Source organism: Salmo salar, chromosome ssa22 (assembly GCF_905237065.1).
Source record: "Salmo salar chromosome ssa22, Ssal_v3.1, whole genome shotgun sequence".
Classification (NCBI taxonomy): Eukaryota; Metazoa; Chordata; class Actinopteri; order Salmoniformes; family Salmonidae; genus Salmo; species Salmo salar.
In genome coordinates, this window is record NC_059463.1 from 44926709 (window position 1) to 44950000 (window position 23292).

A 23292-nucleotide genomic window follows, 5' to 3' on the forward strand; every position below is an offset into this window, starting at 1 on the left:
CTGCATGTATGATTTCCATGTGCAATTAGCGCTATTATGTCAATGAATATACCAGTAGTAGTAGTAGTAGTAGTACTAGTAGTAAAGAAATAGTAATCCATGAGAGAATAACATGTTACATGTAAAGTTTTGTGGGGCTGTAATAAAGACAAACACCATTCAAATAGTCAGCTGTTCTCAAAATAGATTTTCTTTCCACTCAGTGGGATCACCTCTTGGTCTCTGTACTCACCACCGCTGCTGCTCTCCTCCTTGGATGTTTTCTCCTCGCTGTGATGTTCCACCTGTGGGCTTTTCTCCACCACCACCCTACTGTGGTGGTGCTCTGGCTCTAGTCGGGACCTAGAATAATGTCAAAACGCCAAAGGCAAGCTCAGTCTTCCTAAATATCAAGAAAAACACTAAAGGGATAGTTTGTGTGTTTGGCAATGAAGCCCTTTAATTCACCATTCAGATGAACTCATGGGTACCATTTTTATGTCTCTGCATCCAGTATGAATGAAGTTAGAGGTAGTTTCGTGAGCCAATGCTAACTAGCATTAGCGCAATGAGTGGAAGTCTGCAGGACATAGACTTCCTATGATTGTGCTAACGCTAGTTGACAACTTCCTTCAAACTGAATGCAGGGATATAAAAATGGTATCGACTAGTTCATCTGACTCGGTGGAAGTAGATAAAATCTCAAACTATCCCTTTAAGGCAAGGTCACAACGTGTTTTATGGAGCTAGATTACTGCCATAATGTTGTAAATTAATGAAGAATAATTCACAAATAAATTACGTGTTGTAAAAATACAGACTAATAATACACGTCAGAATTCAACTCAAGTGTCCCTAAAATCAAGAATTCTAACAATAAATGAATAATTCAAGGTATTTTTTGTTTTATCCTTCAATCGAGAATAATAGCTCCTCGAACACTCACAGTCTCTTCTTGTCTACCACTCTCTTCACTCGTATAGCCCTCTGCTCGGAATAAAGCTTGCATACTCCTGCAAACGATGATCGACACAAATCATATATTGTCAACATTATTACAAAGTACAGAACTTACAATATGCACTGACATCAAATATATACCGGCATCACTAACGAGCCCACCTTTCAAATACATCTCGATTAGGTCGAGGACAGCCCCCCTGTGCTCTTTAATCTGGGTCGATATGACCTGTTTCTCAGCTGGAAGGGCGACAAAAAATTTGAAAAGTGTTATTATTGTGTATTAAGCAGTACACACACACACACACACACACACACACACACACACCTTCAGAGCGGAGCTGCTTGATGGCTTCAGAGCAGGTTCTCATGAAGATCTGGGCATCCTGGTCGATCTGGTCTCGCTCATTGTCTGTCATCCGGGTTAGGTCTGATGAGATGAGACTGTAAACACACAAAGTAATAAAATAAAAAACACATTTCAAATTCATTCATATAGAAGTCAATACAATCCATGATAATACAACATATCATAAATGCAAGTAATTTAATTAAACAAAACCAATATTAAAAGTGTTAGGATGGATGGTCGTTGAGATGGTATCGAGAGCTAGCTTTTTTTAGCTAGTATTGGACCCAGATCTGCTATAAACCAGATCTGCTGATTCTGTGCAGTTAAATGAAATCAGTTACTCTGCTGACTGACTGACTGACTCTCACACTCACACACACACACACACACACACACACACACACACACACACACACACACAAACACAAAACAAATCACTATGAGCCGAGTTCTGACATACTCCAATGTTCTGTCAGTAGCTCTGGCCGCCCTAGCCTTTTAGAGACTGAAACTGCCATCGTAGAAATCATTCCGCTGACGTCAAAGTGAGGGACATTGTACAAAACAAGTTAGAGATTGGATCGTCTCTAACCAATCAGAGGATTGGACTGTACAGGTGCTAAATCGCAGTCTCTGAATGATAGTTCTGTGATGACGGACACGTGTACAGTTATTTTCATTTTCTGTCAAAGAAACATGAAAAGGGCACCCAGACCTTTGACGTGTTTAATAAATAAACAATATAGGTACATATTATACAAGTCTATGGGAAGATACTGTCATAGATTGTACTTATTCCCATTTAAACTAATAATATGTTTCATTCAAAACATTTTTATTTAATATTCTCCATTGGACACAGGTTTAAAAAAAATCATTAACAATTTGGCTAATGGATCCAAATTGCTGGCTCATACTGAATTTAGGCGTAGGCCCATACTACATTTCATTCCGCTGCTCTATCTATCGCTACATACAGGTAACTGCCAAATAAAAGGAAACACTTGAGTAAATGAGGGATCAAATTAAATAAAATTGTATTTATCACATGCACCGAATACAACAGGTGTAGACCTTACCATGAAATGCTAACTTACAAGCCCTTAACCAACAAAGCAGTTCAAGAAAGAGTTAAGAAAATATTTACTAAATAAACTAAAGTAAAAAATAATATTAAAAAGTAACAAGAAAATTACATAACAATAACGAGGCTATGAATAGTCCGGGTGTCCATTTGATATTCTTGTTCAGCAGCCTTATGGCTTGGTGGTAGAAGCTGTTAAAGTAGCCTTTTGGTCCTAGTCTTGGAGCTCCGGAACTGCTTGCCGTGTGGTAGCAGAGAAAACAGTCTATGACTTGGGTGACTAGAGTCTTTGACAATTTTTTGTGCTTAGTATATAGGTCCTGGATGTCAGGAAGCTTGGCCCCAGTGATGTACTGGGCCGTATGCACTACCCTTTGTAGCGCCTTACGGTCAAATGCAGAGCAGTTGCCATACCAGGTGGTGATGCAAACGGGCAAGATGCTCTCGATGGTGCAGCTGAATAACTTTTTGAGGATCTGGGGACCCATGCCAAATCTTTTCAGTCTCCTGAGGGGAAAAATGTGTTGTCGTGCCATTTTCACAACTGTCTTAGTGTGTTTGGACCATGATAGTTTGTTGGTAAGGAGCCCTGAACACAGCCGAGGGGCCCCGGATACAAAGTATATTGAAAGCAGGTGCTTCCACACAATAGCAGACTGGTGGTCGGGAACACCGGGACATTTCCCGGTGGCCTGAGGGTAATTTTGGCCTGCTGTGAATAGTCAACTTGACCAGCGATAATATAGCAAGCAGGAATGAGTTGGAGAATCCACGCATCAGGTGCGACTCTCGCCCTCTCGCTGCAGTGTCCCCGCGTGCGGCAAAAATGACATCAGATGTCTCCGCGACGTACATAGCAACCGTCTCGTCTACCTGCTTCTCTACCGACAACATTTTAGACAAGTCGCATGGCGAAATGGACGGTCAGAAAAGGAAAAGTGGAGCAGAGAGGAAGATAATAAAAAAAGAGAAAGGCCCTTGCCACAGACGCAGCTAAATGCTGCAAAATAAGCGCCATGTTTGCCAATAAGGGACCAGGTCTGTCAAAAACACTAGCTAAAACACACACCCCCAGAATGGCTAGCTAAGTAGCCTAGCTAATAATAGTGACACAACGACCGGTAGGCTAAACAGTTTGCACGTCTTAGGTCTTCGTGGAGGAATTATATCATAGCAATGAGTGCAACATAGCGATCACATTGGCTACATGTAGAAATAAATTCTCTCTCTATATATTCTATATATAAAAATAAATAAACACACACATGTAAGTATGTGGATACCCCTTTGAATTACTGGATTCAGCTACTTCAGCCACACCTGTTGCTGACAGCTGAATAAAATCGAGCACACCACCATGCAATCTCCATAGACAAACATCGGCAGTAGAATGACCTTACTCAAGAGCTCAGTGATTTTCAACGTGGCACCATCATAGGATGCCACCTTTGCAACAAGTCAGTTTTGACACATTTCTGCCCTGCTAGAGTCAACACATTTCTGCCCCAGTCAACTGTAAGTGCTGTTATTGTGAAGTGGAAACGTCTAGGAGCAACAACGGCTCAGCCACAAAGTGGTAGGCCACCCAAGCTCACAAAACGGGACCGCCGAGTGCTGAAGTGTCTGTTCTCGGCTGCAACACTCACTAGAGTTCCAAATGGTCTCTGGAAGCAATGTCAGCACAATTAATGTTCTTTGGGAGCTTCATGAAATGGCTAAGCAGCCGCACACAAGCTTATGCCAAGCCAGCACCCGATGTCACAGGAAGGCCAAAAAGATCATCAAGGACATCAACCATCCGAGCCACTGCCTGTTCACCCCGCTATCATCCAGAAGGCGAGGTCAGTACACGTGCGTCAAAGCTGGGACCGAGAGACTGAAAAACAGCTTCAATCTCAAGGCCATCAGACTGTTAAACAGTCATCACTAGCACATTAGAGGCTGCTCCTATAAACATAGACTAGAAATCACTGGCCGCTTTAAGAAATGGAACACTGGTCACTTCGATAATGTTTACATATCTTGCATTACTCATCTCATATATATGTATACTGTATTTTATACTATTCTACTGTATCTTAGTCCATGCCGCTCTGACATTGCTCGTCCATATATGTACAGTTGAAGTCGGAAGTTTACATACACCTTAGCCAAATACATTTAAACTCAGTTTTTCACAATTCCTGACATTTAATCCTAGTAAAAATTCACTGTCTTAGGTCAATTAGGATCACCACTTTATTTTAAGAATGTGAAATGTCAGAATAATAGTAGAGAAGGATTTATTTCAGCTTTTATTTCTTTCATCACATTCCCAGTGGGTCAGAAGTTTACATACACTCAATTAGTATTTTAAATTGTTTAACTTGGGTCAAACGTTCTGGGTAGCCTTCCACAAGCTTCCCACAATAAGTTTTGTAGGAATTTTGGCCCATTCCTCCTGACAGAGCGGTTGTAACTGAGTCAGGTTTGTACGTGCTTTTTCAGTTCTGCCCACAACATTTCTATAGAATTGAGGTCAGGGCTTTGTGATGGCCATTCCAATACCTTGACTTTTTTGTCCTTAAGCCATTTCGTCACAACTTTGGAAGTATGCTTGGGGTCAATGTCGATTTTGAAGACCCATTTGCGACCAAGCTTTAACTTCTTGACTGATATCCTGAGATGTTGCTTTAATATATCCACGTCATTTTCCTGCCTCATGATGCCATATTTTGTAAAGTGCACCAGTCCCTCCTGCAGCAAAGCACCGCCACAACATGATGCTGCCACCCCCGTGCTTCATGGTTGGGATGGTGTTCTTCGGCTTGCAAGCGTCACCCTTTTTCCTACAAACATAACAATGGTGATTATGGCCAAACAGTTCTATTTGTTTCAACAGACCAGAGGACATTTCTCCAAAAAGTACAATCTTTGTCACCTTGTGCAGTTGCAAACCTTAGTCTGGCTTGTTTATGGCGGTTTTGGAGCAATGGCTTCTTCCTTGCTAAGCGGCCTTTCAGGTTATGTCGATATAGGACTCATTTTACTGTGGATATAGATACTTTTGTACCTGTTTCCTCCAGCATCTTCACAAGGTCCTTTGCTGTTGTTCTGGGATTTATTTGCACTTTCCGCCAAAAAATTACATCCACAGGTACACCTCCAATTGACTCAAATGATGTCAATTAGCCTTAGAAAAATTACTTGTGTCATGCACAAAGTAGATGTCCTAAACTATAGTTTTGGCAAGTCGGTTGTTAACAAGAAATTTGTGGAGTGGTTGAAAAACGAGTTTTAATGACTCCAACCTAAGTGGATGTAAACTTCCGAAACATCAATCAATTTGTCAACGGTTAAATATATCACAATCCACACGAAGGCTGAGCTGAAACCTTGGTGGGGGCATTTTTGGGGTCAAACGTGAAAATGGATTAGCCACATGAAAGTCATACAGTTGAAATGGACAGAAAACAGACAGTAAACAGGACATGGTTCGGTAACCTGATAGGAGGCTTACCTTCCAGCATTCACATAGTCCTTCCTGTGCTGCAGTAGAAAGTCTTTCAGCTTGGTGATGTTGGAGATCTGTCAATATGAATAGAAAACACATTACAGGAACGTTTATCAATTTCTTCATGTCTCCTTCCCCATTTGTTGACTACATCACAGTTCCTCTTCATGATTTTGGCCATGATTGTGGACTTTCATTGGTAAGATGTACCTGGAACCCCTTTCTTTTTTCTTTTTACCAAACCAGTGTAAACATCTAAAGGGCTTATGAGATAACGATGCAGTATCTTGAGAAGTAGGCCTCTCTCTCAACGATGTCTCGCACACTATGTCTCGCACAGCCAAATGCTGGTAAGAAGTCAGAGGTTGGTGGATTTCATTCCTTCACTGGTGGACCAAAGAGTTAATTTCAGGCCTTGCTCACACGTCTCAAGTTAGGCCTTCTAAAACAACACAACTTTGCGTTCATTGACTCTGACAGGCAAACCTTGTCCATGTGTCTCTCTCTATCCATTCTGAATGTTTACCAATTGCTATTAGTTTACAGCAGGACATACCAAATTCAAAACAGGCAATTCCTTGTTAAATAGTACCAGTAAATAAAATTATACACTTCTATATAGCTGCCCTGACAGAAAACATTAAAATATGCCTAAAAATGTATAATCTGTCAACTATTTATCACAGATAAAATGTCAGAGTAAATGTATGTGCAGGAAAACCAGAGGAAACTCGGTGGAATCCAATATTTACTCCTGTAATTCAGGTAACATCGAAAAATACCTAATTATTTCCCATCCACAGAGTAGAGCGCGAGAAGGACAGAAGTGTTTTTGAGTCCACACACAGCAGGCTCTGTTTGAGAAAAGGGAAAAAAAAGAAAATAATCCAGACAAGCGAAGTATTGAAAATGACACAATGACTTTGTGACAGAGACCCATGGTGAGCTGGATTGTTTTGGTAATGCCAAAGCCCACTGTCTTTGGTCCAATCTTTTTCTTCTAGTGACCAAATCGGTGTTAACAGGGCTTTCTGAGAATATTTTTTTACTTTAAATACAGAGCTACAATTTGCTTGAAACCCATCTCCTCTCCGAGAAAACAAATAGGCCTAGACGTCTTGTATTTGTATTTATTATGACTCCCCATTAGTTCCTGCCAAGGCAGCAGCTACTCTTCCTAGGGTCCGGCAAAATTAAGGCAGTTATACAATTTTAAAAACATTACAATACGTTCATTAAAGAATTCACAACACACTAAATGTGTGCCCTCAGGCCCATACTCCACTACCACATATCTACAATGCAAAATCCATGTGTACATGTGTGTATAGTGCGTATGTTATCATGTTTGTGTATTCATGTGTCTGTGCCTATGTGTGTGTTACTTCACAGTCCTCACTGCTCCATAAGGTATATTTTTACCTGCTTTTAAATCTGATTCTACTGCTTGCATCAGTTAGCTGGTGTGGAATAGAGTTCCATGTAGTCATGGATCTTTGTAGTACTGTGCGCTTCCCATAGTCTGTTCTGGACTTGGGGACTGTGAAGAGAGCTCTGGTGGCATGTCTTGTGGGGTATGCATGGGTGTACCTTCAGCTTGTCAACACCTCTTATAAAAACAAGTAATGATGAAGTCAATCGCTCTTCCACTTTGAGCCATAAGAGGTTGACATTCATGTCATTAAAGTTAGCTCTCCATGTACTTTTAAGGGTCAGCCGTGCTGCCCTGTTCGAAGCCAACTGCAATTTCCCAAGTCCCTCTTTGTGGCCCCTGACCACACTACTGAACAGTAGTACAGGTGTGACAAAACCAAAGCCTGTAGGACCTGTCTCGTTGATAGTGTTAAGGCAGAGCAGCGCTTTATTATTGATAGACGTCTCCCCATCTTAGCTACTGTTGTAGCAATATGTTTTGACCATGGCAGTTTACAATCCAGAGTTACTCCAAGCAGTTTAGACAGTTTAGTCTTAAGGTGTGACATTGCTTCAGAGCAATTAGAACCAAGCAGGTTTAAGGGATCAAATGTTATTTGTTATTTAGAGCACTTGTGCTTGTAAAGGGGTTGAGTGAAGCGAAACATTCCCATGGTTGAAAGGCAGGAGTGTGTTGTCTACCGTGTCTGGGCATCTCCAACAGTCAAAGGCCTGAGTGTTTGTTTTTCCAATTCTCCCAGGCACTTTCACTATATTTCTCACAGCTATAAACCCATAACATGCTAATTATTGTAAATGAAATAAAATTCTAATCAAGGTTTATTGGTCACGTACACAGATTTGCAAATCCCGCAAGTGCAGCGAAATGCTTGTGTTTCCAGCTCCAACAGTGCAATAATAATACCTAGCATTTTTTTTAAACAATACGCACATAGTAGACCTACAATCCAGGGTCACTAGACCACTGGTGTGCTATTTGAAATCATCTACTTAAAATCAAAATGACAAACGTCATATTCTTAAATTCCATACAAGCCAATGTGTCTCTGCTTTGCCACACCTCACCAGCATGTGGCAGTAGGTCCCTAGTGTAAGAGCCCCACTAGCTCTCAGGAGAGAACAGAGAGAAGATGTCAAGCGTGCTGGTTTGGAGGGGATGGGTGATACATCTCCTTTGTGTATACATTTAGGTTCAGATTCTCACTACAACTTTCAGGGTTTGCAGGGGGTCACCGGGATCAATTGCTTTTGTAACTTAAGACTCTAAAGAGCAAATAATAACTAAACAATGAGGAAAGGGGGTAACCTTGTGCTTGAGGCTGGAGGAGTGTGTGTGCATGCATGTCTTTGCCAAAGTATGGGAATTTATATGAATATGTGCTTGCGTGTGTGTGTAGCGAGGCAGCAGGAGGAGAGTCTGCCGAGCTATATCTAATTTCATCATGAAGGACCCCCACTTTACCTCCACTCTCTCCTACCCCTAAGCCTGAACAATGTGCAAACAAACCGTCACAGGGGTTTAGCCAGCAGATTTGGTAACTGAGCTAATTTTATAATGATCGCCCAGCAGTCATTTATGTCTCTATGGCTTGACCCATCTCTGTCCATTTTGAAGCATGTCTAAATCTCCTTTTAGATATAGCCCAGCCCAGCGGTCACCAACCAGTCGATTGCAATCGGCTGGTCGAGCTCAAAGGCATTCCTAGTCCATCGCCAAACATTTCTGTAAAAAAAACTAAAAGGTTCCCCTCAGCCATGAGGCTGAGAGGAAAATGTGCAGTTTTATAGTTAATTAAAGCTAAAATATAGGTGTGTTGACTGTGATAAAGGCACTGGATTATGCTCTACCTTGTTTGCTAAATGAACAAATGAAACAGGAACTGGCATGGTGCATATAGCCATAAGAAGCAGTGACATGCCTCAATGCAGTCATACTCGTGGCTTATTGGGAGTGTGGCTTTCAGATAGTTTTTTTGGGCAACCAATCCAGTGAATGCATCCCAGGTTACCTGTTCTGTTATATTTAATCAAATCTGACTGTGATAAGGATGCAACCAGGGCTGACGCAGATGGCGGTTACTCATGTGCAGGACATAAAGACTTCTTTTGAACTGTTCATCCCAGACACCATCCAGAAAATCATTCTGGACTGCACTAATTTGGAGGGAAGGTGTGTTTTTGGAGCGAGATGGAAGGAGATGGACCAAACTCATTTCAAATCAAATGTTATTAGTCACATGTGTGAAATACAACAGGTGTAGACCTTACAGTGAAATGCTTAACTAACCGGAGCCCCTAACCAACAATGCAGTTTAAAAAAAATACGGATAAGAATAAGAAATAAAAGTAACAAGTAATTAAAGAGCAGCAGTAAAATAACAATAGCGAGACTATATACTGGGGGGTACTGGCACAGAGTCAATGTGCAGGGGCTCCGGTTAGTTGAGGTAATATGTACAGTTGAAGTCGGAAGTTTACATACACTTGGGTTGGAGTCATTAAAACTCATTTTTCAACCACATTTCTTGTCAACAAACTATAGTTTTGGCAAGTCAGTTAGGACATCTATTTTGTGCATGACACAAGTCATTTTTCCAACAATTGTTTACAGACAGATTATTTCACTGTATCACAATTCCAGTTTGTCAGAAGTTTACATAGACTAAGTTCTCAGCCTATGCTACTCTCCAGTCCCTCGACTTCTTGGCGCTGACGGAAACATGGATTACCACAGATAACACTGCTACTCCTACTGCTCTCTCCTCGTCTGTCCACGTGTTCTCGCATACACCGAGAGCATCTGGCCAGCGGGGTGGTGGCACTGGAATCCTCATCTCTCCCAAGTGGACATTCTCTCTTTCTCCCCTGACCCATCTGTCTATCTCCTCATTTGAATTCCATGCTGTCACAGTTACCAGCCCTTTCATGCTTAACATCCTTATCATTTATCGCCCTCCAGGTTCCCTTGGAGAGTTCATCAATGAGCTTGATGTCTTGATAAGTTCCTTTCCTGAGGATGGCTCACCTCTCACAGTTCTGGGTGACTTTAACCTCCCCACGTCTACCTTTGACTAATTCCTCTCTGCCTCCTTCTTTCCACTCCTCTCCTCTTTTGACCTCACCCTCTCACCTTCCCCCCTACAAGGCAGGCAATACGCTTGACCTCATCTTTACTAGATGCTGTTCGTCCACTAATCTCATTGCAACTCCCCTCCAAGTCTCCGACCACTACCTTGTATCCTTTTCCCTCTCGCTCTCCTCCAACACTTCTCACTCTGCCCCTACTCGGATGGTATTGCGCCGTCCCAACCTTTGCTCTCTCTCTCCCGCTACTCTCTCCTCTTCCATCCTATCATCTCTTCCCTCTGCTCAAACCTTCTCCAACCTATCCACTGATTCTGCCTCCTCAACCCTCCTCTCCTCCCTTTCTGCATCCTTTGATTCTCTATGTCCCCTATCCTCCAGGCCAGCTCGGTCCTCCCCTCCTGCTCCGTGGCTCAACAACTCATTGCGAGCTCACAGAACAGGGCTCCGGGCAGCCGAGCGGAAATGGAGGAAAACTCGCCTCCCTGCGGACCTGGCATCCTTTCACTCCCTCCTCTCTACATTTTCCTCTTCTGTCTCTGCTGTAAAGCCACTTTCTACCACTCTAAATTCCAAGCATCTGCCTCTAACCCTAGGAAGCTCTTTGCCACCTTCTCCTCCCTCCTGAATCCTCCTCCCCCTCCCCCCCTCCTCCCCCCCTCCTCCCTCTCTGCGGATGACTTCGTCAACCATTTTGAAAAGAAGGTCGACGACATCCGATCCTCGTTTGCTAAGTCAAACGACACCGCTGGTCCTGCTCACACTGCCCTACCCTGTGCTTTGACCTCTTTCTCCCCTCTCTCTCCAGATGAAATCTCGCGTCTTGTGACGGCCGGCCGCCCAACAACCTGCCCGCTTGACCCTATCCCCTCCTCTCTTCTCCAGACCATTTCCGGAGACCTTCTCCCTTACCTCACCTCGCTCATCAACTCATCCTTGACCGCTGGCTACGTCCCTTCCGTCTTCAAGAGAGCGAGAGTTGCACCCCTTCTGAAAAACCTACACTCGATCCCTCCGATGTCAACAACTACAGACCAGTATCCCTTCTTTCTTTTCTCTCCAAAACTCTTGAACGCGCCGTCCTTGGCCAGCTCTCCTGCTATCGCTCTCAGAATGACCTTCTTGATCCAAATCAGTCAGGTTTCAAGACTGGTCATTCAACTGAGACTGCTCTTCTCTGTGTCACGGAGGCTCTCCGCACTGCTAAAGCTAACTCTCTCTCCTCTGCTCTCATCCTCCTAGACCTATCTGCTGCCTTTGATACTGTGAACCATCAGATCCTCCTCTCCACCCTCTCCGAGTTGGGGATCTCCGGCGCGGCCCACGCTTGGATTGCGTCCTACCTGACAGGTCGCTCCTACCAGCTGGCGTGGCGAGAATCTGTCTCCGCACCATGTGCTCTCACCACTGGTGTCCCCCAGGGCTCTGTTCTAGGCCCTCTCCTATTCTCGCTATACACCAAGTCACTTGGCTCTGTCATATCCTCACATGGTCTCTCCTATCATTGCTATGCAGACGACACACAATTAATCTTCTCCTTTCCCCCTTCTGATAACCAGGTGGCGAATCGCATCTCTGCATGTCTGGCAGACATATCAGTGTGGATGACGGATCACCACCTCAAGCTGAACCTCGGCAAGACGGAGCTGCTCTTCCTCCCGGGGAAGGACTGCCCGTTCCATGATCTCGCCATCACGGTTGACAACTCCATTGTGTCCTCCTCCCAGAGTGATAAGAACCTTGGCGTGACCCTGGACAACACCCTGTCGTTCTCTACTAACATCAAGGTGGTGACCCGATCCTGTAGGTTCATGCTCTACAACATTCGCAGAGTACGACCCTGCCTCACACAGGAAGCGGCGCAGGTCCTAATCCAGGCACTTCTCATCTCCCGTCTGGATTACTGCAACTCGCTGTTGGCTGGGCTCCCTGCCTGTGCCATTAAACCCCTACGACTCATCCAGAACGCCGCAGCCCGTCTGGTGTTCAACCTTCCCAAGTTCTCTCACGTCACCCCGCTCCTCCGCTCTCTCCACTGGCTTCCAGTTGAAGCTCGCATCCGCTACAAGACCATGGTGCTTGCATACAGAGCTGTGAGGGGAACGGCACCTCCGTACCTTCAGGCTCTGATCAGGCCCTACACCCAAACAAGGGCACTGCGCTCATCCACCTCTGGCCTGCTCGCCTCCCTACCTCTGAGGAAGCACAGTTCCCGCTCAGCCCAGTCAAAACTGTTCGCTGCTCTGGCACCCCAATGGTGGAACAAGCTCCCTCACGACGCCAGGACAGCGGAGTCAATCACCACCTTCCGGAGACACCTGAAACCCCACCTCTTTAAGGAATACCTAGGATAGGATAAAGTAATCCTTCTAACCCCCCCCTCCCTTAAAAGATTTAGATGCACTATTGTAAAGTGGTTGTTCCACTGGATATCATAAGGTGAATGCACCAATTTGTAAGTCGCTCTGGATAAGAGCGTCAGCTAAATGACTTAAATGTAAAGTTGACTGTGCCTTTAAACAGCTTGGAAAATTCCAGAAAATGTTGTAATGGCTGTAGAAGCTTCTGATAAGGTAATTGAAATCCTTTGAGTCAATTGGAGGTATACCTGTGGATGTATTTCAAGGACTACCTTCAAACTCAGTGCCTCTTTGCTTGACATCATGGGAAAATCAAAAGAAATCAGCCAAGACCTCAGAAAAAAAATTGTAGACCTCCACAAGTTTGGTTCATCCTTGGGAGCAATTTCCAAACACCTGAAGGTACCACGTTCATCTGTACAAACAATAGCACGCAAGTATAAACACCATGGGACCACACAGCCGTCATACCGCTCAGGAAGGAGACGCATTCTGTCTCCTAGAGATGAACGTACTTTGGTGCGAAAAGTGCAAATCAATCCCAGAACAACAGCAAAGGATCTTGTGAAGATGCTGGAGGAAACAGGTACAAAAGTAACTATATCCACAGTAAAACTAGTCCTATATCGACATGACCTGAAAGGCCGCTCAGCAAGGAAGAAGCCACTGCTCCAAAACCGCCATAAAAAAGCCAGACTACGGTTTGCAACTGCACATGAGGACAAAGATCGTACTTTTTGGAGAAATGTCCTCTGGTCTGATGAACCAAAAATAGAACTGTTTGGCCATAATGACCATCGTTATGTTTGGAGGAAAAAGGGGGAGGCTTGCAATTTAAAGCATGGTCCCAAATGGGTCTTCCAAATGGACAATGACCTCAAGCATACTTCCAAAGTTGTGGCAAAATGGCAACAAAGTCAAGGTATTGGAGTGGCCATCACAAAGCCCTGACCTCAATCCCATAGAAAATGTGTGGTCAGAACAGAAAAAGCGTGTGCGAGCAAGGAGGCCTACAAACCTGACTCAGTTACACCAGCTCTGTCAGGAGGAATGGGCCAAAATTCACCCAACTTATTGTGGGAAGCTTGTGGAAGGCTATCCGAAACATTTGACCCAAGTTAAACAATTTAAAGGCAATGCTACCAAATACTAATTGAGTGCATGTAAACTTCTGACCCACTGGGAATGTGATGAAAGAAATAAAAGCTGAAATAAATCTCTACTATTATTCTGACATTTCACGTTCTTAAAATAAAGTGGTGATCCTAACTGACATAAGACAGGGCATTTTTACTAGGATTAAATGTCAGAAATTGTGAAAAACTGAGTTTAAATGTATTTGGCTAAGGTGAATGTAAACTTCCGACTTCAACTGTACATGTAGGTAGAGTTATTAAAGTGACAATGCACAGATGATAACAGAGAGTAGCAGCAGTGTAAGGGGGGGGGGGGTACTGCTTTCCGTGCGATAGCAGAAAGAACAGTCCATGACTAGGGTGTCTGGAGTTTTTGACAATTTTTAGGGCCTTCCGCTGACACCGCCTGGTATAGAGGTCTTGGATGGCAGGAAGCTTGGCCCCTGTGATATACTGGGCCGTTCACATTACCCTCTGTAGTGCCTTGCGGTTGGAAGCCGAGCAGTTGCCATACCAGGAAGTGATGCAGCCAGTCTGGATGATCTCGATGGTGCAGCTGTAGAACCTTTTGAGGATCTGATGACCCATGCCAAATCTTTTCAGTCTCCTGAGGGGGAATAGGTTTGGGGTTCTTATCCTTGTTGTTCTTTTCAACTCCAATGGGGAATCCACAAAATCCCTGTGGGATGCAGAAATTGGCAGAGAACTTTTCAGTGCAACAATGTCTATGGAAAACTTTCACATTATTTCCAGGCTTTGATAACCAAGACACCAGACGAGCTCGGCGGCAGAGAGACAAGCTAGCTGCAATCAGGTCAGTGTGGGACAAGTGGGTGGACCGCCTTGCCCTGTCTTACAACCCTGGGCCTAACGTTATGGTTGATGAACAGCTTATACCATTTAGTGGCCGCTGCCCCTTCAGGCAGTACATGCCCGCAAAATATGAAACCAAGATCTGGGCTGCCTGTGATGCTGCTTCATCATATGCATGGAACTTGCAAGTGTATACGGGGAAACCAGACGGAGGAGCCCCTGAGAAGAACGAAGGAATGCGGGTTGCCTTGGATGTGATACAGTGACTCCGTGGCCACATCATCACATACGATATACTTTGCACAAGCTGGGACAGCAGCTCCTCAAGAGGAAGCTGACAATGGTAGGAACAGTACGAAAAAACAAGCCAGCGCTCCCACCTCAGCTGTTGAATACACAGAACAGGCCTATCAATTCCTCTAAGTTTGTGTTCACGGCCGACACGTCCCTAGTGTCCAACGTGCTAAAAAAAGGCAAAAATGTGGTACTCATGAGTATGCTGCATAGGGATGGGAAAATCTGTGGCCAGGAACATCAAAAACCAGAAATCATAATGGATTGCAATGCCACAAAAGGAGGGGTGGACAATTTAGACAAGCTGGTGACTGGCTACAGCTGCAAAAGAAGAACGCTAAGCTGGCCACTTGTGATATTCTTAAACTTTTTGGACAGCTCGGGATACAACGCATTTGTCATCTGGATGGTGTTAAACCCAGATTGGAACAGAGGGGAGCTCCAGAGGAGACAGCTCTTTGTCGAGGAGCTGGGCAAGGCATTGGTAAGACCTCAAATCCAGAGGAGGCAACATATCCCAAGGACCCCAGTTTCTGCAGCCATCGTGAAGAGAATTCAGGAGGAGGATGCTGGTGCCCCATTCGCCCGACCCACAGAACCAACAACTCCAATTCCGGAGCTAAGTGTGAGTGATGTTGTTGCATGTCTTTGTATGACACTCCTAACTTAGCCTGCCGTAACAAGATGTGAGTGAGTGAGATGTTAGTAAAATTCCTGAACTAAGTGTTTTCATTAGGGATGCACGATATATTGGTGAACATATCGGAATCGGCCGATAGTAGCTAAAAATGCCGTTATCAGTATCGGCCCGATGTCTAGTTTAACGCCGATGTGCAATACCGATGTCAAAGCTGACGTGCATACCTATATAACGTAGGTACATGACGTAATGGCGCCATGTAAAATTTTGCGCAACACAGCATTCCTAACCTAGCCTACAATGTCTGCTGTGTGGATCGAGCAGTCAACAGGTCGAGAAGTCATTTGAAAGAGTAAGAACATTTCAGCGAGACAACTCAAAAGGCGAAATCCATTAAAGCCAAGATAATGGGATTCATTGCCCTTGACAATCAACCATTCTCTGTCGTGGGTGATGTTGGCTTTCGCCGACTATTTTTCAGACGTTGCCCTACTGGAGTTACACAGTAATAGCGTCACTGCTATTAGCTTCTCGACATACTATGGACCGCTGTTTGGGTCTTTGCGTGTCAAAAAAAGATACACATCAAATAACACTATTTGACCCGTTAAATAGTATTTTAATTTGACATGTCAAATAACAGTTCTATTATAGAATGTTGTGTGTTCTGAAATTGCACGTGCAAGCCAAGCGCCACCACTACTATCAGTAGCACTGTCGCCCGCAACTTCTGGGCTAGCTAGCTTTAGCGTGGTACCTAGCTAGCACCAATACAACCAGCCTGAAAACAATGACCAGTAGAAACTGCAGTCATTTTCATTATTCTTAGCAATGATTTAGGAATCTTGTGAGTAAGCATTAGCTAGGTAGCCACTTGTTGTTCGCCTATTGAAATTGAACTTCAGTTCATGAAAATAAATAGCTAGCCAGTTACTTAACCCTGTTGCCCAAAGCTAACATTATAGGCAGCCAGCTAGCTTTATCTGGCTAGTGAGGCTCGACCGGACCGGGTTATGTGTTGTGAAGCTAGCCACAATAAGGATTAGGCACAATAGTGGAATTTGCGGTTTGCCTTCAAAATAAAAGTACCACTTTGAAAGTGATGCAGAAGGTTACAATTGGTGGACTCATAATGTTAAACAAGGTTAGAATGTGAAGCAATGAAATGGGGTATCAGTCTACTTGGTGACACCCACAAAACACAACTGTGTAGAGTTTATGCAAATATTAGCGTTGTAGCTCTTATTGCGGGACTGTGACTGTGTGAAATCACCTCCCCAGTCAGCCTATTGTGTATTGACATTCATATTGCACTCTACAGCTTTACCTAAGGATTGGGGATCAGTGAAATTAGGTATCAGTCTACTCAATACCCAAGATATGTTTTCCCAACGTCGTCCTCAGAGTGATCAGACTCCAAAACATCCATGCAGTATTGTTTTTCCTCGGGAATAGGGTTCAATACACATAGGTTGACAATAAATGTGGCTCAATTCACAGTTGTTTCAGAGTCCTGCAACAAGAGCTATGACGCTAATGTTCTCTGGGTGTCACTGAGTAGACTGATACCCCATGTCATTGATCCACAATCCATAGGTAAGGCTGGTCAGTGAAATAAGTATGCTCCCAATGCAATTCTAAAGTATAATACGTCCAGTGTGATTTCAACAGATTTGTCAAATTAACAAACGATTGTGTTTGTTGATTTAATATAATGACATTCCAGCCTCGTTTAGCATGATCTATTCAATTATGGCATTCTACTATTTGTATTCATTTGCATCACTGTCAGTGACATACTGTTATTTTCAAGGCTAACCGCAAAGTCCACAATTTTGGCTAATCCTTATTGTGGCTAGCTTCACATAGATGGGTCCGACCACCATTAATCAAATAAGAACTGTCTTATAAATTAGGGTTATTTTAGATGACACCTAGCTATATAGTTAGCTACTGAAACAGATTGTCATTTTGCTATGTTTTTGGGGAAGAACATTGTTTGTATCCATGAGCAGCTTTTTTTATATGATCAGCACTGTAGGTGCGCAAGACAACTTTACCAGCATCATAGCATGCCTATCGATGTATCGTTGTGACATATGAAACACGAGTGATAGTGTAATCAATGTGTAATAACTCCGTAAAAAAATTGATGAAAGTGTTACATTTTTATGTGCAGTCCTATTCAGGTCCTGATAGGTCAACAAGCTTATTTGACTTGTGTCTTGTGTCTTTTTTGACACGCAAAGACCCAAAACGGTGTTCTGTAGAAATCCTGGTTGAGAATGAAACGACTGAACAGATAAACAACGAAACAGCACAGCAACTAAGTGAAAGAAATAGGTTTTGATTATGTTTTACTGGTAATGAGGACATACGTAAATGCCAACAAAATAACTTTTTGGTCAGTGTGGTGTGTGTAACCTTTATTTAACTAGGCAAGTCAGTTAAGAACATATTCTTATTTACGACTGCCTACCTAGGGCAAACCCGGACGACGCTGGGCCAATTGTGCGCAGCGCTATGGGACTTCCAATCACGGCCGGATGTGATACAGCCTGGATTCGAACCAGGGACTTTAGTGACACCTCTTGCACTGAGATGCAGTGCCTTAGACCGCTGCGTCCATGTATGTCTGTTAACTATTTAACAGTACTAGACTGCTTAAAAGGCAGTAAATTAAATATCGGTATCGTGTTTTTTGGCAAGGAAAATATCAGATATTGGTATCGGCCAAATATGTTAAATCGGTGCATCACTAGTTTTCATCATTCTAGATTGCAACCGGTAGCAACAAGAAGAAGCGCTGCCATGTGGGTGGAACCAAGAAGAACAGGAAGACACAGTACACATGCATCAAGTGCAGGAAATACTTTTGCAACACACACACAGTAAAACTCTGTCCCTCATGTGGTGTGTAGACCGGCCAACATTTGTATTCAATGGGGCTCATTTATTATTTCCATAAAATACTGTATGTAAAATGTGTCCTTCCAATTTGTTCAGTTCAAAGCAAAAAACATCTATAGCGTTGAAAAACTTGTTTCACTTATATTTGTTCAAGATACATGATTTATACCACCCATGTCTTAGATTGTTTACAAAAATCACATTTTATTCAAAAAAATGAATAGCGCTTTTATTGATAAATGTGATCTAGCAGAGGTAAATGGCAAATATTAACCATGTATGCAGTCTATATTGCTTATAATTGATATAAGGGTCAAAGACAAGACGTGTAAATTTGGTGTCCAAAGACCATTCATTTAACATAGAAAAATAAATATATATAAATATAATATTAAATCACTCAACTCTTACCCCCCTTTTGACCCAGAAATATTTGTGTTGCAAACTATTAAATTAAGGGAGTTATTGAGCTCTAAAGTGTCAAAATGTCCTTCAGTGTAACTGTCCAGGTAAAAATTCTAATAACAAAAAATAGTTTTTAAATTGTAGAAATTCATCCTAAAAATATAAATGAACACCCATGTCATAATTGTGTTAGTGTTTGCAACAATATATAGAATAATGGGCAACATACTGTATCGAAAAAAACATTTAAACTTGAATAACTTTTGTCCGGACATTTGCACTTCATCAAGGTCATTCAGTATAACAAAGGTAAAAATCTATTTTAAAGCATATCACATGATAATCATGTGACAGTGTGTGACACCACACCTCAATGTGATGAGGGGAGTAAATCTCAGAAATATTTGATGATTTCATCTTTTCACCCACGAGTAAAATTTGTTACAAAAACGCATGTCCTTCAGTACAACACAGAAAACATACTTTTAATATTATTATTTTATAAAAAGCTATATTAAATATGAAAAGGATCATCTTTATAGGTCAAGGTGATTACTTTATATAGGTGACCAAGGAACTGCCTGTTAACCTGTTGGGGCTAGGGGGCAGTATTTGCACGGCCGGATAAAAAAAACATACCCGATTTAATCTGGTTACTACTCCTGCCCAGAAACTAGAATATGCATATAATTAGTAGATTTGGATAGAAAACACTCTAAAGTTTCTAAAACTGTTTGAATGGTGTCTGTGAGGATAACAGAACTCATATGGCAGGCCAAAACCTGAGAAGATTCCATACAGGAAGTGCCCTGTCTGACAATTTGTTGTCCTTCTGTTGCATCTCTATCGAAAATACAGCATCTGTGCTGTAACGTGACAGTTTCTAAGGCTCCCATTGGCTCTCTAAAGCAGCCAGAAAGTGGAATGGGGTGTCTGCTGTCTCTGGGCAAAGTACAACAGCTCTGTTTGTTTGTGGTCTGCCTGGGGACAGTGACACTGAGATGCGCGTTCATGAGAATTCTCAATTTTTTTCTTTCAGCCTTTGAATGAATACAACGTTGCCCGGGTTGGAATATTATCGCTATTTTACGAGAAAAATAGCATAAAAAATAGATTTTAAACAGCGTTTGACATGCTTCTAAGTACGGTAATGGGATATTTTAAAAAAAATTGTCACGAAATGCGCTCGCGCGTCACCCTTCGGATAGTGACCTGAACGCACGAACAAAACGGAGCTATTTCAATATAACTATGGATTATTTGGAACCAAAACAGCATTTGTTGTTGAGGTAGAAGTCCTGGGAGTGCATTCTGACGAAGAACAGCAAAGGTAATACAATTTTTCTAATAGTAATTCTGAGTTTAGGTTGTCCCAAACTTGGTGGGTGTCAAAATAGCTAGCCGTGATGGTTGAGCTATGTACTCAGAATATTGCAAAATGTGCTTTCGCCGAAAAGCTATTTTAAAATCTGACACAGCGATTGCATAAAGGAGTTCTGTATCTATAATTCTTAAAATAATTGTTATGTATTTTGTCAACGTTTATGATGAGTAATTTAGTAAATTCACCGGAAGTTTTGGGTGGGAATGCATGTTCTGAACATCACATGCAAATGTAAAAAGCTGTTTTTGGATATAAATATGAACTTGATTGAACAAAACATGCATGTATTGTATAACATAATGTCCTAGGAGTGTCATCTGATGAAGATCAAAGGTTAGTGCTTCATTTAGCTGTGTTTTGGGTTTATGTGACATATATGCTTGGAAAATGGCTGTGTGATTGTTTTTGGCTATATACTCTCCTAACATAATCTAATGTTTTGCTTTCGCTGTAAAGCCTTTTTGAAATCGGACAACGTGGTTAGATTAACGAGAGTCTTGTCTTTAAAAATGGTGTAAAATAGTCGTATGTTTGAAAAATTGAAATTATTGCATTGAGGTTTTTGTATTTCGCGCCACGGTCTTCCATTGGATATTGGCGAGGCGTTCCGCTTGCGGAACGTCTGTCCTCAATGAAGGTATAGGGGGCAGTATTTTGACGGCCGGATGAAAAACGTACCCAAATTAAACTGCCTACTACTCGGGCCCAGAAACTAGAATATGCATATTATTAGTAGATTTGGATAGAAAACACTCTGAAGTTTCTAAAACTGTTTGAATGATGTCTGTGAGTATAACAGAACTCATATGGCAGGCAAAAACCTGAGAAAAATCCTACCAAGAATTGGGAAATCTGAGAATTGTAGTTCTTTTGAATCCCTATCGAAACTACAGTGTCTGTGGGGTCATGTTGCACTTCCTAAGGCTTCCATTGGCTGTCAACAGCCTTCAGAAAGTTTTTTCATCCTTCTCCTGTTACTGGGCAGAGAATATTAGCTCAGTCAATGAGTGGACTGCCTGAGGACAAAGGGCTTGGTGATGCGCGAGCCCTCGAGCGCGCGGTTCCTTCTTTTTCTCCTGGAATGAATACGCTATTGTCCAGTTGGAATATTAATCGCATTTTTACGGAAAAAATACCCTAAAGATTGATTGTAAACAATGTTTGACATGTTTCTATGAACGGTAATGGAACATGTTGACTTTTTGTGTCTCGAATTACGCCTTTGGATAGTGATCTGAACGCAAGAACAAAATGGAGGTATTTGGACATAAATATGGATTATTTCGAACAAAAAGAACATTTCTGGTGGAAGTAGCAGTCCTGGGAGTGCATTCTGATGAAGATCAGCAAAGGTAAGAGAATATTTATAATACTAATTCTGAGTTTAGTTGACCCCAGAACTTGGTGGGTGTCTGTATAGCTTGCTTTGATGGCGAGCTATGTCCTCAGAATATTGAAAAATGTGCTTTCTCCGTAAAGCTATTTTAAAATCTGACACAGCGGTTGCGTCAAGGAGTATTGTATCTATAATTCTTTAAATAATTGTTATGTATTCTGTCAACGTTTATGATGAGTATTTTTGTAAATTGATGTGCTCATTCACCGGAAGTGTCACAATCCTCGTCTTCTGACGATATGTTGAAGTCACTGTCAGAGAAAGTGGACCAATACGCAGCGGGTTGCGTGCTCATCATCTTAATTTATTAAATAAATGTGAACACGTGAAAACAAGAAAACAAAGAACGTCTAGTGACAGTTTCACAGGCTATACATTCCCTAGCAGTGCGAAATACAACTACCCACGAAACAAAGACAAACACACCCTACTATATAGGACTCCCAATCAAAGGCAACTCAACACACCTGCCTTCAATTGAGAGTCCAACCCCAATCAACTAGACATAGAAACACAGACATAGACCAGTGACAAACCCCATAAACATACATCAACTACCCTCTGCCACGTCCTGATCAAACTACAATAACCAAATATACTCTATACTGGTCAGGACATGACAGGAAGTTTTGGTGGGAATACATTTTCTGAACATCACGCGCCAATGTAAAATGCTGTTTTTGGATATAAATATTAACTTTATCGAACAAAACATACATGTATTGTGTAACATGATGTCCTAGGAGTATCATCTGATGAAGATCGTCAAAGGTTAGTGCTTCATTTAGCTGTATTTTGGGTTTTTGTGACATTTCCTTGCTTGGAAAATGGCTGTGTGGTTATTTTTGTCTATGTACTCTCCTAACATAATCAAATGTTTTGCTTTCGCTGTAAAGCCTTTTTGAAATCGGACAATGTGGTTACATTAAGGAGAAGTGTATCTTTAAAATGGTGTAAAATAGTCGTATGTTTGAGAAATTGAAATTATTAGATTTTTGATGTTTTGCATTTTGCGCCATGCTGTTCCATTGGATGTTGGCTAGGCATTCCGCTAGTCCTCTTAAATCAGGGGCGTTGTGAAAAAAAATCTAACAAATAAATTTGGTGATGAACTTAAACTCCAGTATCCACTGAAGGAAACTCTTTTGAGCAGCCCCCTGAACAACTTCTACAAGTACAACATGAACCTGCACCTCCAGAGCTGTAGCAACCATCTGAGTCCTTGACTCCAAGGAGCAATCCCTTGAGCCTCAATCTCAAACACTGAAGCAACCACTTGCTTCCTCCATTCCAGAAAAAGTGGAAAAAAGGTATCAAAGCGTTGCAAGTGGCTGCAAAAGGAAAAACGAGAACTAAAGAACAAAATTATCCAACTGCAACTAAAACAATCACAACAAAAAAGCGACAAATTCCGAAAGGGCATGCAAAGGTCAAATAAATTCAAACGCAATCTAAGTGAAAAATAAAGGCCACGAGGGAAAAAGAAAAATGTCTTTAGTGAGGAAAACTCAGTTCATTTCATTTCTCAGTAGAGATGAAAATAGTCACCTTCTCTCAGGGAAGAAAGA

At 42.3% G+C, this 23292-nt stretch overlaps 1 protein-coding gene across 2 annotated transcripts in view; it reads right to left on the reverse strand.

Annotated features, from left to right (window-relative positions):
* The window catches only part of LOC106583357 (syntaxin-18), a 58815-nt gene that overhangs the window by 4038 nt on the left and 31485 nt on the right, over positions 1–23292 (reverse strand). Inside the window, exons 2-7 of one of the 2 annotated variants that reach the window (XM_045705204.1) lie at positions 6651–6722; positions 5875–5942; positions 1268–1383; positions 1102–1179; positions 926–992; positions 233–342 (exon numbers count right to left, since the gene is read on the reverse strand). In XM_045705204.1, the coding sequence (XP_045561160.1) occupies positions 233–342; positions 926–992; positions 1102–1179; positions 1268–1358 (346 nt within the window). In that variant the 5' untranslated portion in view covers positions 1359–1383; positions 5875–5942; positions 6651–6722. The remainder of the gene's footprint in view (positions 1–232; positions 343–925; positions 993–1101; positions 1180–1267; positions 1384–5874; positions 5943–6650; positions 6723–23292) is intronic. The other variant, XM_045705203.1, reaches the window with a different exon arrangement.